At 39.8% G+C, this 14,030-nt stretch overlaps 3 protein-coding genes across 3 annotated transcripts; all 3 read right to left on the bottom strand.

Moving 5' to 3' along the window:
- Positions 1–2,273: 2,273 nt before the first annotated feature.
- LOC112191598 lies at positions 2,274–2,887 on the bottom strand. Its single transcript, XM_024330966.2, has one exon. It carries the CDS (start codon positions 2,829–2,831, stop codon positions 2,517–2,519), a length of 315 nt encoding a protein of 104 aa, XP_024186734.1. The 5' UTR covers positions 2,832–2,887; the 3' UTR covers positions 2,274–2,516.
- A 916-nt stretch (positions 2,888–3,803) lies between these two features.
- LOC112194765 (putative pentatricopeptide repeat-containing protein At3g13770, mitochondrial) lies at positions 3,804–6,761 on the bottom strand. The gene is made up of 2 exons (XM_024334991.2): positions 6,119–6,761; positions 3,804–6,021 (listed from the first exon to the last, which is right to left on the bottom strand). Exons 1-2 carry the CDS (start codon positions 6,585–6,587, stop codon positions 4,577–4,579), a joined length of 1,914 nt encoding a protein of 637 aa, XP_024190759.1. The 5' UTR covers positions 6,588–6,761; the 3' UTR covers positions 3,804–4,576.
- A 2,524-nt stretch (positions 6,762–9,285) lies between these two features.
- Positions 9,286–11,903, bottom strand: LOC112193648 (exo-poly-alpha-D-galacturonosidase). Its single transcript, XM_024333872.2, has 3 exons — positions 11,208–11,903; positions 10,102–10,433; positions 9,286–9,904 (listed from the first exon to the last, which is right to left on the bottom strand). The coding sequence occupies exons 1-3, from the start codon at positions 11,888–11,890 to the stop codon at positions 9,402–9,404; spliced, it is 1,518 nt and encodes a 505-aa protein (XP_024189640.1). The 5' UTR covers positions 11,891–11,903; the 3' UTR covers positions 9,286–9,401.
- Between the last annotated feature and the right edge of the window lie 2,127 nt (positions 11,904–14,030).

Raw genomic sequence — 14,030 nt, 5'->3', positions numbered from 1 at the left:
ATCGCTTCTTTCCTCTGAACTGTATATTCACTACCACTACAGAAACACAAAGCTGAAAAAGTGACAACGTTGTTTAATGTTGGATAGTCACAAACACTCGAGGTTGACAAACCAATTGTTCTAAACTGTCACATCTGTTGGGAATCTGGTTAGCTTCATTGCTCTACATTGGGGGAGTTGTGCTGTTATTTGATAAAAACCAAAACTAAAATTTGTAATTCATTTTTCTTACCATACAAGTCGGTGGAAACAAGCTCAATACAACACAAAAGCTTCCAGAAAATTGAACTTGCAAAATCAGGCTCCATATAAGACACAATTATCACCAAGGGATAGGCAATCTATCTGTACATCTAAAATGTTCTCCAAATCATTTTGGGGAAACCAATTAGAGCCCAACGAAGTGACATTTAATGATATAAGCAATATCCATTGAGATAACATAAGACTAACATTGCCCCAGTCAAAGCCAAGTTGATAGTCATATCTATGTTCTCCATGAGTGAAGAGCACCAATGAGATAGGGTAATTCAAAACCTTACAAAGAACAAGAGATCTAAGCAAAATAAAAAAACTCTGAAATCTATTTCCTCACAAGCAGGAAAAGGAAAAAATTCAAAAGCAAAAGATGGCAAAAAATAAAAATCATAGAAGTCAATATCTGCTTAAACGGAGAACATAAATAAGTCTAACCAGCATGAAGACACATAATAGAGGAATCCATTCCCATAGCCGTATGAAGCATCTGATGCTACTCAAATAATACCCACATTTCTAATATAGGTCATACTTTGATTACCAGTAAGCAGTAGCCCTCAGAATGGTGGGTAAAAGCACAGTGAAGGGGATTCCAGGATGTCATTTTTACCTATTCAACATCCTCCACCACACCCTACTTTCCTAACCTAAGGAGAAACTGCCTAATGACTACAGAGTGGCAGAACTACAAACTAATGAATTTGAGAATCTCCAAGTTTTTAAACCAATTGACTCATAGATCAGGCAAAAAGCTTTTCAAATAGCTGGATATGGTGAAGTTAAATAATTGTATAGTATATAAAAGCATCTTATTACTCATAGTTCTTTTATGTCCAAAGGTTTCCCAAGTACTTTCCACATTATATTTGAATCACTTGGTCCAAGGTAATCATTGAAGCACCAAACTACCAACATCTTTGAATCTAGTCTATTTAAAATTTCAAAGGACCAAGCCATATTTCAAATATGCAGGTCAGCTTAAATTCCCTTACACGATGATAGCATGGATTAACATAAATCCAAGAAAGCAACCTGAAAGTAAGACTTTAAGATTAAAAAAGATGATCTGTGGATAGCTACTGCATCCCAATTAAACCCACTCTCTATAATAACATCTCTAATAACAGCATGGCCTTTGTCCGAGCTACAGTGTTAGCTGTATCGCAGAACAAACTCAGAGGAAGGAGGCAACATAATCTAAGTTTTAAATTTGCATCAATCTCAAATCTAAACCCTTGATGTTATTGCACAAAACAACTAAATTTTAAGTCGATATGGACTTGGAGTACAACAAATCACCAATTTCTTGATACACACAAGAATCTGTTGGCACAAAAACACATCTACTATCACTTGTCTGTTGACACAAGACCTAACAGGTAAGTAGCAGAACAAGTTCTTAAATAATTTTTACATATATTTCAAAAGTATTTAAAGACAGACATAATGTAAGGATATCCCCCGTGCATCAACCAAGTTTTAGAATGCAAGACTAAATAATAGTCCAAGGGAGATAATTCTCACAATATGGTATTAATAAAATCCTCTGCATTGGTAGAAGCCTAGTCCATTATCCTACGTAATGGAGACACTTCTCACAATATAGCATTAATAAAAACCTCTGCAAACGTTTGACAACTCAAATTGTTTTCATACTTACATAGTTAATGTGACATGTAACTCATGACAATCACAACTCGTAGCAGCTGCATCAGGATTCAGACTTTAAAATCTCTCAACTCCTCTTAAGAAAAGTAAAAAAATGCTAGATGCCCACAGACTAGACGTTTAGCTTATAAACTCATGTAAGGGGTTATGTGCCATGTCAATTGCCAAGCCCGTCATACTAAGCAATCTACGCTGACTAGCCGTTGTCAGATCATTAAGTAAAACTCTTATAGCATCAGTCGACGAAAAGACCTACTTATGCTCTTCCACACATCTCAACAGGAAGTAATGCAAGCCCATATACACTGTTTCTATCCTACCATTAAGCTACTGATACCACTCCAAAATTCAAATCATAAGCATAAAATTTCTATAAAATGATGAGCTATTCGAAACATTACCAAGTCAAACATCCAAATTATCTGAAAAGCAACAAAAATTAGGAAGTATTCAAGCTTCAAAAGAGCCCAATTAAACGATCCAGAAACCCTTATTTCAACTACATATCATAAATATCAACAGCGAAAACAACCCCGCGGAAACTCAAAACCAGTTTCGATCCAGAAACCTCTCTTACCCGGATCGAATCTTCATTCGGATTCAGCCGGAAGGCCGGCCTGCTCGATCTCGAGGCGCTCAAGGGCCTTCTGGTGGGCCCAGGTCTCGATGGTGAGATCGGGCTTGGCATTGAGTCCGACGCCGAGGATGACGATGGTGAGGAAGCTGGTGACGTAGCAGGGGAGCTCCCAATCCTCCCATTTTCGAGACTGGCCTGGAGGTAGAGGGGTTCGGTTGAAGAGGTAGCCTTTGGGCTGTTCTTCGTGGCCGGGACTGGTCCAGCGGCTCGGACCGGTGGCGGAGCCGCCGCGGGTTCGGAGGGTTTGGATGAGGCGCTGGCGGAGCATTTTGTGGGGCGGGTATGACTTCTAAGAGAAGGAGTGAAGTGAATTTTTTTGTTTGGTAAAGAAGGAGAAGTGTGTGTGCTGCGCTGTGCGACGAGGCGTTTTTCACAGAGTCGCAAAAATCTGGTGCCGTTTTTGAAAGACCACAGGAGACTAGTTATTATTATTATTATTTTATTTATTTAATCAGGCAATTATTTAAGTCATGGGATATTAGGCACTTTCAAGCCATTAATCAAAATTTGGAAAACTAAAATATTTTTGTCAGGTAACTCTTGGATCAAATGTGAAGTGTGTCGTCTTTAAGTTTGGTATACGTGACATCGCATGATTGGACGGTCGGACAAGCTTAATGATTTAATCGTGGGATTGAAGAATCTCTGTGAATGTATGTATGTTTAAGATGAAAAATTGGAAATAGAGGTAATACTCACACTTCCAATTCCAAATATGCTGTATGTGCCTTCTCTTTTAATTTAATTCATGTGAATCAAGTCACCACCATAGACAACTATCTAAACTTGAAAAATAATTTGCTTTGCTAAAAGAATTGTAGCTCGCCTCGCTGGGTCTAAGCCTCCAAGTTCTGGTTTGGCCTGCAGAGGTGATATTCATTATTTGTGGAGTTGTGAAACTATTCACTAAAGGTCCAAGTTTTTGCAGTTCAGCTCCAAAATGTGTCATGAATTTGGAATTAGACCAGCTTTTCTAGACTAAAATATCATGCTTCGGCATCATTGCATAATCGGGATGCATGAAACTGAACCTCTTTGCTTGTATGGCGGGGAGGCTTTGGTATGAAAGTGATAATGTGGTGCATGGTGCTCGTGCTCGTGCATGGTGATGAGGGGGTTGATACTGGTTACTCTGTATGTGACTTTGTGAATGCAAATAAAGTGGAGTCTAAAATGACAAAACCAGAGTAAGTAGGTTCTACAGAAAAAAGTAGTTCATAGGAAATTCTTTGTATTTTCTTGTTGAATCAAAATTGCAATTCATATGCCTTTCTATAGGCTCAGTGTATAGAATAATTAGGCTAACAAAGCTAACAGCAAGTATCAAGCTTGCTACTTCTCCAGATCGGCTGAGCCATGACAGTTGGCTGCTGTGAATACCAAGTAAGCTATTCAAGTAACGAGCTTGATACTTTCTGTAGATACTTTGTTAGTAGGTTCACTAGTTTGGAAGATCATGGAAGAGCACCATGCTCCACTACTCAAGTAGGTTCACCAGTTTTTTCTCCCAATTGGACATCAAGTTGCAGCATGTTTATATTCACGATGCTATTGACGCAAACAGTTCAAACTTCAAATGCACTTTCCCTTGACACTGCCTTAATGTTCTATCAAATCAATGAAAGGTTTCCAAAATCTAATTCGATGACAGGACTTTTCAAACTTCAGTGAAATCATGTTTAGGCATGAAGGGTGCATCTTCTAGACTGCTGTTTGCATTTGTTAGTCTCAAACAAAATAATCCTCTCCAATGCCCCCATTCAATAATAACTTAGGAGCGTTCAGACAACATGGAAGAGCATAACTTGTACTTCAGATGATCTTCCAATTGGCCAACGCGCATGACCAGTTTGCTCCCACATTTTTCTTTTTCATCTCAGAAACCAAGTATGCCAGTCCTGACATGATTTTGGACTTTTTTATGTCAACATTGCTGCATGGCCATATATGCTCAAGTTCCATTCTGAAGTGAGACATTCATATTTTTAATTTCCCAGTATGAATCTTCAAGACTCACCAGTAATCTCCACAAGAGCAAATCCCTCCAACCATGTGATGAAACCGGTTTTTATCTCTCAAAGACACTTCTCTTCCATAAACCTTCGAGACAAGTTTCCCAAAATTATGGCAATCAACACAAATGCGAAGATTTTTTATCACACGGACTGGCACACCTTCAGGAGTAGCAATAAGCCCAAAAGCCAAAGCCATCTTTTCACTGTGGCCTAGAAGTATCTTCTCCTTCTGCTCCTCATCCACATCATATAAAACACAACCCATATCAGGAGAGTAACCAACTTCCTTTAACTTTGCTGATATCTCTCTCACCTTTGCAGATACCTCTTCCCTTCTGGGATGGGAGCGATCACTTGCATGAAAAGTATGAAGGACTTGGTCAAGCTCAATCCAACTTCTTCCTGGCTCCTTTATCACAGCTTTCTTTGTCATTAATTCCCTTACTGTTCTTACATCTTCCCATCTCCCTGCAGAAGCAAATAAATTAGAAAGAATGACGTAATTCCCAGCATTTTCAGATTCAATTTCTAGAAGCCGAAAACCCACAAATTCACCAATTTTAACATTGGAGTGAACTCTACAAGCACCTAAAAGGGAACCCCATATAGCAGCAGTTGGCTCAGAAGGCATCTTTTTAATGAATTCAAAGGCTTCTTCAACTCGACCAGAACGGCCAAGCAGATCAACAACACATCCATAATGCTCAAGCTCTGGCTCAATTCCATTGTCCCCTCTCGCCATCTCATAAAAGAATTCCATCCCTCTGTCTTCCATTCCTCCATGACTGCAACCAGATAAAACAGCCAAAAAAGTGACGCTGTCTGGTCTGATTTTATTTTCTTCTCTCATTAGCTTGAAAAGCTTAACCACCTCTTCTCCCATTCCATGTTTACTATACCCTACGAGCATTGCATTCCATGAGATAACAGTTCTCTCGGGCATGGTATCAAAAACTCGTCTTGAGTAACTTAGCTTTCCACATTTTGAGTACATATCAATCAGGGAGTTCTGAAGAACCACATATGAAGGCACTTCACAACGAAGCACATGGTTGTGAACTTGCCTGCCAAGGTCCAAAGCAGCAAGCCCTGATAATGCCGTCAAAACACTGGCATAAGTGACATAATTCGCAGTCATTCCTTCCCTCTGCAACTGCCGGAACAGCTCCAAAGCCTCTTCATCAAGACCCTGCTGGGCATAGCCAGAGATTATAGCTGTACAAGAGACAACATCCCTTTCAGGCAAGCTGTCAAAAACTCGTCTCGCTTCAAGCATTCTACCAGCTTTGGCATACATGTCAAGAAGCGAGCTGCCAACAAATATATGCGATTCATACTTTGTTTTTATTATAAGAGAGTGGATTTGCCTGCCCAAGTCATACCCCCAAGAACCAGTACATGAAGTAAGTACCGTTGCAAACGTGAACTCATTAGGTCCCTCATCTGCAATATTTACACAACATTACCAACGCACAAGACAACGTAACATAATTAAACAACAAAAATTAACTTGAAATTGTAGAATGAAACCCAATAGTACCAGATCTTAACATCTGTAGAAAAAGATCGGTGGCTTTGGAGGCGTACCCTCTCTTAGAATAAGCCGAAATCATGGCCGTCCACGACACCACATTTCTCAGAGGCATTTCATCGAGCACACGGCGTGCATCGCCCAGACAATCACAGTTGTTATAGAAAACAATGAGCCGGGTCCGGAGGTGCACCGGCGGAAGATAACAGGTTTTGATCATGTGGGCATGGACTCTTTGACCTTCTCTCAAGGCCCTTCTGGTTACACACTCGTTCAAGAGCGTGTAGTAGCCTTCGAACTTCATGTCAAGGCCTTGAACGGTCATTTCGACCATGGCTTCTCTCAGTGGACCGTTGGAGCATAGAGACGTTAAAGCCGGTGAATTTGGCGGGAAGGATGAAAGGGATAGTTGGCGGAAAAATGGGGTAGGGAGTACATGGTAACGGTTGCAAACTAGGAACGGTAGTCTTCTCTGCATTATCTATCTGGAAGAAATTATCTCATAATCTCATTGGCATTCTTTATACAAAATAGTAATCAAATTCTAGGTTACAACTCTTTAAGAGTATGAAGTGAAGACTATGGCTATTGAAATACTAGACCACAATTGATTCTAGGTGATACTACGAAAGTTAATTTCGGAATTTCATATCATACTAATTATAGCATGCGGGCATGTCAGGTTCTTGTGTGATTGCATTTTTTTTTTTTTTACCACAGAAATTAGGATCGAAGACTGTTCCAATCCCAAACAAGTCCAAACAAGTCTATATGAAGTATGTTCGTGTTATCATTAAATGTCAGCTATAAAAGACGTGATATTCAAGTCAATCATATCTACTGATTTGTTGGAATGATTTTGATCATGTATAGTTTTAGAGTAATGTTCACACTAGGATCAAAGATTTTGTGGTCACTCACCATTGAATTTAATATCAAGGATTTTGAAATTAAAAGGATGAACTTGATTGCTAAGGTTAGTGTTATTCACGATCGGATGAACAATTGCGTGGCGTAGCGACAAGGATGCATTGTGCGGCTTTGTACTAGTTGAAGCTAGGGCCGGTGGTTTAGGGGCTGACGAGAAGAATGGGGCAAGAGCGAGCATTTTGGTTAGGGATCTTGTTAAAAAATTTGAAACCCAATGGAGATTGGTTTACAGGCTTACGTGCATGGTTGTTCCAGGGCGTTGATCAAAACCTAGGGACACAAACTGATGATAGCGACAAATGTGCATGGTTGTCCCAGGGCGTCGATCAACCCAATGTGATATTGGTTTCAACATCACATTTGTCGCTATCATTGTGTCCCTAGGTGTTGATCGACGCCTTGGAACAATCATGCGCGTAAGCCTGTAAACCAACCTCCATTGGGTTTCTTTTGAGAGAGTCGTCACAGATTTGTCGTAAATTTTGCATTTTGCATTGTATAATTCATGAATGTTCAAGGAATTAGCTTCATGGCTTTGAAAATATATTTGCTTTACTTAGGTAATGACTTTTTCTGACAGTTTATCAAGGAGTGTTGGTTATGCTAAAAAAAAGTAATAATAATTCTTCTCAAAATAAAAGTTATTTTCCAAATTTCCTTCCAACATTGAAGGAACTAACTACAAAGTTTTTTTTTTTTTTTTTTTTTGGTGTAGACTAACATCCTTATTGTATAAGTTTTTCTTCTATAAGTGCGATGTTGTAAATTTGAATCGAAAAATCATAGCGTTTTAATATTATATGAAGCCCAAGGCAATTTTCCCCAGTATAACAAAAACAAACCGAACACTTTACAAGTCTTTAGGTTGTTTTCCAATACATGAGTAAAATAACACAGCAATACAAAGGAGCCACCAAAGGAGAGCAAGAGAAAGGAAAGACCCTTGGCAAGAAAAGCAGCTACCCGTAGACAGCAGCACCAACACAGACTAATAAAACTGAGGAGCTTTCTTCTGAAAATTCAAGCGCTAATCAAGTTGACTGCTGCATTGCTCGATTTCTCTTTTAGATTTCAATCTTTTGCTTAAGCAATGTGACCAGATGCGGAGCATACTCTTCAGCTGGAAATCCTGGAATAACAGTACCGCCATTAGAGGTTATGTACTGCCAAATCAACTTCCACCTTTCTTCTTCAACTCCTTTAATTGGATCACCATCAACAGATAGGAACGAGAAAATAGAGACAAGGATGGTCATGGTCTTGTACAACTCCTCAGACGAAAGTAGCTCACCATCATTCTGGGGTCGTACTGCTCGTTGCCTTGATGATCTCCCATCAACCGTACCCTAAACCCTTTGTTCTCAAGTTAGGTAACTTATTGTTCTTCAGATCAGCACCGCCTCGGCAGGGCCAAATGGCAGTGACGTACAGCAACAAAACTTGCTCTTGTAATGGGCATTAGAACCCTAGATTCTCGAACCTTTGCAGAAAAGCTGCATCCTGAGAGTGGGAAAGCCGGTGTTTGGAAAAGATGGTGAGGAAGGGTTATGGGAGGTCTAGGGTTAGGAATGAGTGAGCCTTTGAAAGTGAGGCGAGGATGAGGCGTTGATGGAGGTGAGAAGCAGGTCGAGACCATGGAAGGCATTGATAGAGTTATCTGAAAAGCTGCGATCGATGTTTTCTTTTGTAAGCTCTTCTGATTAAGCGAAAAGATTCTTATGCTCTTGGTCCGGCCATCTAGGGTTTGGCAGGTTTAACCGTTTAAGGTTAGGAACTAATAAAGGGGTACAAATATTTCAAACTTGCCTTTTACTACGAGGCACTTGATTTGCCAAGTAAATTAGATTCTTTACCTGCAAACTTTACATCTAAGACCCTGTTTAACTTGGACATACAAAAGAAAATAGCAACAATCTCCATTGTACTATATAAGGACATCTGTAGTTGCTCTTATCAACGTATTGATGAGTGGTCATAGCTAATTGATAGTTTTATGTACATAGAATACAAGAGATGGTTATAGCTAAGAAGAACAAAGATCACAAACTCACAGGTCTCAACTTCGAATTTTTTGAACAAGAACCAAAACCAGCAATATCTGATCTTAACATCTGTACAGAAAGATTCAGGCTTCCGAAGAATAGCCCTCTTAGCATTAATGGAGTATACTAAGAATAGACCACTTTAAATAACATATCTAAAGTTGTCTTGCGCAGCAATCACCACAGATTTCATGACTTCAATCATATAAACTGTCGAACCAAACTGAATTAATACCCTGAACTATCACATATGACAAGAACTAATGTGTCCCACGCATACAATCAAAAGAATGACAATTTAGTGGTTCTTCCTATCTCTTTCACTGTGTGTATAGGCTTGAATGAAAATTAAGCATAGATATGTTATTTACAGTAGAAGACCTGAAATCCAAGGGATTATTCCACTGTCCTAATTGCTCAGCAGACCATTGCTCATCGGACCATCTCATGTAAATATTGTCAAACACTAAGCCATTAATGTACTCCATGATGAATCCAGCTGTGCTGTGCTTTACCAGCCCTTGGCATCCTGGTCTGTAGTCTACCAACCCACCCACATTGTTGGTCCGTCTGCTGTAGGTCAGATTCAAGTTGATGAATCTCAAATCACTAAGAAGCCCCTTTTTAGAGCCTGATAAAAATATACCATTCTCTGAATTTGCACTGATGTTCACAAAGAGTAGGTTAGAGATTGAACCCTCCTTTGCATATGAATCGCGTGGACAAGTAGTCACATAAATAGGTTCTGCTCTTCCCCACCAGGATTGATGATAGTATCTTGTGCTGATATTAATGTTTGAAAAGATAACATCACTCACATTTCCTGCACAAGTTCAATATTTTAGTACTATCAGAGCTAATCGATCGGACAAAATTGCTTATCAAAGTAACTGATTGTATTGCTTTAAGTCTTGAACCCAAGCTGGAACTATGATAGTGGGATTTCAATTTTATTTTATTTTCTGCAGAAGTAATGGTAATAACAATGATGCAAAAAAGCTAGAGATGTTTTTTTACTACCTCCATCACGTATCTGGAATCCCAGCCCTCTATGAGAATCTGCAATAGTGATATTGTCAAACACCAGACCTTTAAAATCAAACCAACTAGCACTGCCAAGTTTGATTGCGGAAGATTTGGTCCGAATCCAGCAATTTGTTACAGTTAAGTTATAAAGGGGGCCAGTGTACGTCTTTGGACAGATAGCATCATCTCCGGTATCGATATGGCATCTAGTAATGACTGTATTATTTGAATCCTCAATATCTATCCCATCATTATTGGGTGTATTGAAATCTCCATAAATTGAAACATCTTGAATAGTAATGTGTTCACAACGTACAATGTGCAAGCTGCAATCACACAGCCAATATATCAGATATGTGGCTAGAGTTCCGAAGTTGGACAAGCTAAGAACATAGTAGCTGAATGATATAAACTTAAATAAGGAAAAAGAATTAGCTGCACTATAGCATGACAAAATGTTTGTAACTTGTGTGTCTGCTGAACTCTTGCGTATAAGCTCTAACTGTGCAAGCAAAGCAGGGGCGCACAACAAAATATTTAAAGCTTGTCCCTGTCATAACTGACTACTCACTAAAATGTACAGAATGTGAATTTCAATTTTGGGTATACCCTGTAAAATTGATCACAATATCATAAATCCTTGCATTTTCATTGTTCTAGATTGGTGGCCTAGCATTTTCCCAGAGTTGGTAGGTATCAGAATTTCAGGCCAAGCTGACAAGTGAAAGGTAGCTGAAAACCGAATATCTAAATATCGCCGGAAATAAAATGGCCACTCTACATCTCCACCTACATGAAGCAACAGCAGATACGTTTTTTTTTTTTGAGTAATACTCTTTTATACATCTCCGGTGGTAATACCGGCATATATCATAGAGAAATTCCCATATTTACACACCTCTGATATGCAATCCTACATGTGAATGTTGTTTATTCTTTGCTTAGAACAATGACATTGTTTACTGCCAGAATACTCTAACCGATCAACATTGACGACAACATCCATATATGTTTATCATATTCATATTCTTAAGTATAAGAATTTGAAACAAAACTGAAATTCTCAAAAGAAAAAGAAAAGTAAATTAGAATAGACGTACCACCAGTAAGCCGGCTGACGCAACTCAATATTGGAAAGCTTGACATTTCTGCAGTCAATGAAGCCGACGAGCCTGGGCCGGCACTCGTCTCCCAAACAAGCCCCGGTCCAGTTCCAGCTGACCATCACATTCTTCTTCTCATCGAATCTCTTCACGAACTCAAGACCCTGGCCGTCGACGACTCCGCCGCCGGTGATCCCTACATCGGTGGTGTTCTCGGCCAGCACCACGTACCACCGCTCCTGCTCGATCGGGTAGTCCCGCAGCCGCGTGCCGCCGAGGAGAGTCGCGCCCTCTTTGATGTGCAAAACGACGCCGGATTTGAGGCGGATCGTCGCGGTCAGGTAGGTGCCTCCACTCGGGAAGGTGACGTGGCAGGGGGTGGTGCGGCAGCTGTCGATGGCTGATTCGATGGCGGAGGTGTCGTAGGTGACGCCGTCTCCGGTGGCGCCGAAGTCGGTGACGGAGAGAGCGGCGGTGAGGTTGCGGAAGAGCTCGATGGTGGGTGGGGATGATGACGTGGCGGAGGTGGAGTGGAGGAGAGTAAGTAGAAAGGGGAAGAAGAAGAGTGTTGCCATTTCGGATTGGGGCTCTGTTTTCAAGTCCAACAACCAGTTACTCAGTTTGGCTCTGTACCTGACTAAAAAGCTTGATGGCTTAAAATAGAAGGAAAAGAAAAACATTCTTGCACGCAGAGTGCACAGCTGAGTCAATCATATTAACGGTGCTATTGCTACTCTCTCCTATAGTAGAATGAGGTCAAACATTTTTATTTAATATGACAAAAATAATATTACACAATGACTCGGCCTAGTGGAACTGTCAGAAAGAAACACCGCTAAACGCAATATTACTCCACTTATTGAGTGAAGCTCATGGGGAGTAAACTAATAAGAAACTGACAATAAAAATTTTCCGCAGAATCCATCAGTAGACTTGCTGCCAACCTCAGACCAATTATCCCAACAGTTCCCCGCGAGTATTGATCCCAATCAAAATAAAAGATTGGAAACTGAACCAAGACGCGTCCCGGATCCCAAGTTTTAATGAAAAAAAACCACCCAGATCTCAAATTCGGATCCCAGACTTAGGAAGCCCAATTTCTACTGCTATAGTCCACCCAATAACTACATTGTTTACCTTATATTCTTTTCTCACTATATTTATATATATATATATATATATATATATATTGTTTTTCGGAGTGAAAAGAAATTACAACTTGAAACCCCTAGGACAACCAGAACTAAAATTATCAAAATTAGAAGCTGTAAGCGCAGAGAAAGGGAGCTTCCCTTTCCACGTTGAAGGGTTCTTCAGAGTATGACCATGATTCGCAATTGCATCCGCCACAAAATTGGCTTCACGAGGAACATAGCAAAAGACAATGTGGTCAAAGCTACTAGTCAAGCAGGTTATGTCTCTGGCAAGGTTTCGGAGCCTCCAAGGGATGGAGCACTTCTTATTGATGACCTCAATCCCTATATATATATATATATATATATATATATATATATATATATATATATATATATATATATTCTTTTCTCACTCCTATATATTAACGGTGCGGCTATTGCTACTCTATTAACTACATTGCGATCACATATCTACATCTCGACCGTTCAGTTTTTAAATCTATATGAGCATATCAACTCTACAAATTTTCAACCAGATTGATAATCATAAAGGCATTCATAATTGTGATTTACAGTTATAAACATGAATGGTTCAGGTTGGACAGATTTGGTTTGTCATTGAGTTAAACTCTAACTGTGTGCTAATTCGAGAAGGCAATGCTTAATGACATGCAAAAGGAGGAATTGGAACTAGAACCTCAATTGTCACCAAAGAGAAGCTTCGTGCTTTTGACAAGATTAATTGAGAGATATTCTCTCGACAAGTCGTAATAAACTTCTGAGGAACGTGGCTGGTGTAGTACAATCCTTGCATGATTAGCCTTGTGGTTATGGCAAGCGCTCAAAATGAAGAGTTCTAGCTAAGAAACCAAGTTTACATCAACATATTGAAATGGAGGAAAAGTTTTGTTTCGCAAGCATAAAACTGTGAACTGTAGTTGAATTTCTTGTGTAAATGTTGTAAACCTCTCGATATATTTTGAATCATTATTTTTTGGATTAAATTCAGTTTACTCCCTTGAACTTTCGGGCTAAAATAAGTTTGGTCTCTCTTTCTGAGAATTAATCACGATGGTCTCTATACTCTCAAATGACATCACCCGATTCCAAAATTTGAATTTAGCTCGAAACATGACGTCATGTGCTGAGTTGGAGCCGACATGGAGGCCCACTTTTCAACCATTTATCCCCCTAAGAAGAGTAAATTCCCAAAATAACCTTTGAAGCTAAATTCATTTAAAAACAAAAAACAAAAAATTAAACTCTCTCCCCGTTCGAACTCTCTCTCCTCAAACTCTTTCATAAAGAAACAACCACTTCATCCTCTCCTCCGGCCATCTCCAACCGGAAAACTAGTCACCTCCTCCTTTAACTCCGCCCATGGCCAAGTCACCACCTTGCTGGCGTCATTCCGCCTCGGAACTCACTGCTAGGAGAATCTCTTATTCAATGGCTCCAAAGCCGAGCTCTCATTGCTCGTAACAGTCCCAGTGTAACGTCCTGAACCTAAATTCACCGGTTTACTAGGCATGTGGACGGTAAACGACATTTACTTTCACTTTTACTGTCGTTTCAGTACTTTTAGTGGCCCTAAAAGTTGACTTTTCGTTCGGGTCAAAATTTGAGAAAATGTTCTTCATGGAAGTTGTAGAGGACGTTAAACCAAGCGCGTGCATATGTGGTA

The sequence above is a fragment of the Rosa chinensis genome, chromosome 3 (genome assembly GCF_002994745.2).
Source record: "Rosa chinensis cultivar Old Blush chromosome 3, RchiOBHm-V2, whole genome shotgun sequence".
NCBI classification, from domain to species: Eukaryota; Viridiplantae; Streptophyta; class Magnoliopsida; order Rosales; family Rosaceae; genus Rosa; species Rosa chinensis.
Note: the sequence above shows the minus strand (reverse complement) of the source record. Positions and strands in the feature narration are given on the sequence as shown.

Coding starts and splice junctions, on each gene's coding strand:
- LOC112193648 (XM_024333872.2), bottom strand. CDS start 11,890: ATGTTTTTCTTTTCCTTCTATTTTAAGCCATCAAGCTTTTTAGTCAGG. Junction 10,434..11,207: donor CGTCAGCCGGCTTACTGGTG/GTACGTCTATTC, acceptor GTGTGATTGCAG/CTTGCACATTGTACGTTGTG. Junction 9,905..10,101: donor ATTCCAGATACGTGATGGAG/GTAGTAAAAAAA, acceptor GAACTTGTGCAG/GAAATGTGAGTGATGTTATC.
- LOC112194765 (XM_024334991.2), bottom strand. CDS start 6,587: ATGCAGAGAAGACTACCGTTCCTAGTTTGCAACCGTTACCATGTACTC. Junction 6,022..6,118: donor TCTACAGATGTTAAGATCTG/GTACTATTGGGT, acceptor TAAATATTGCAG/ATGAGGGACCTAATGAGTTC.
- LOC112191598 (XM_024330966.2), bottom strand. CDS start 2,831: ATGCTCCGCCAGCGCCTCATCCAAACCCTCCGAACCCGCGGCGGCTCC.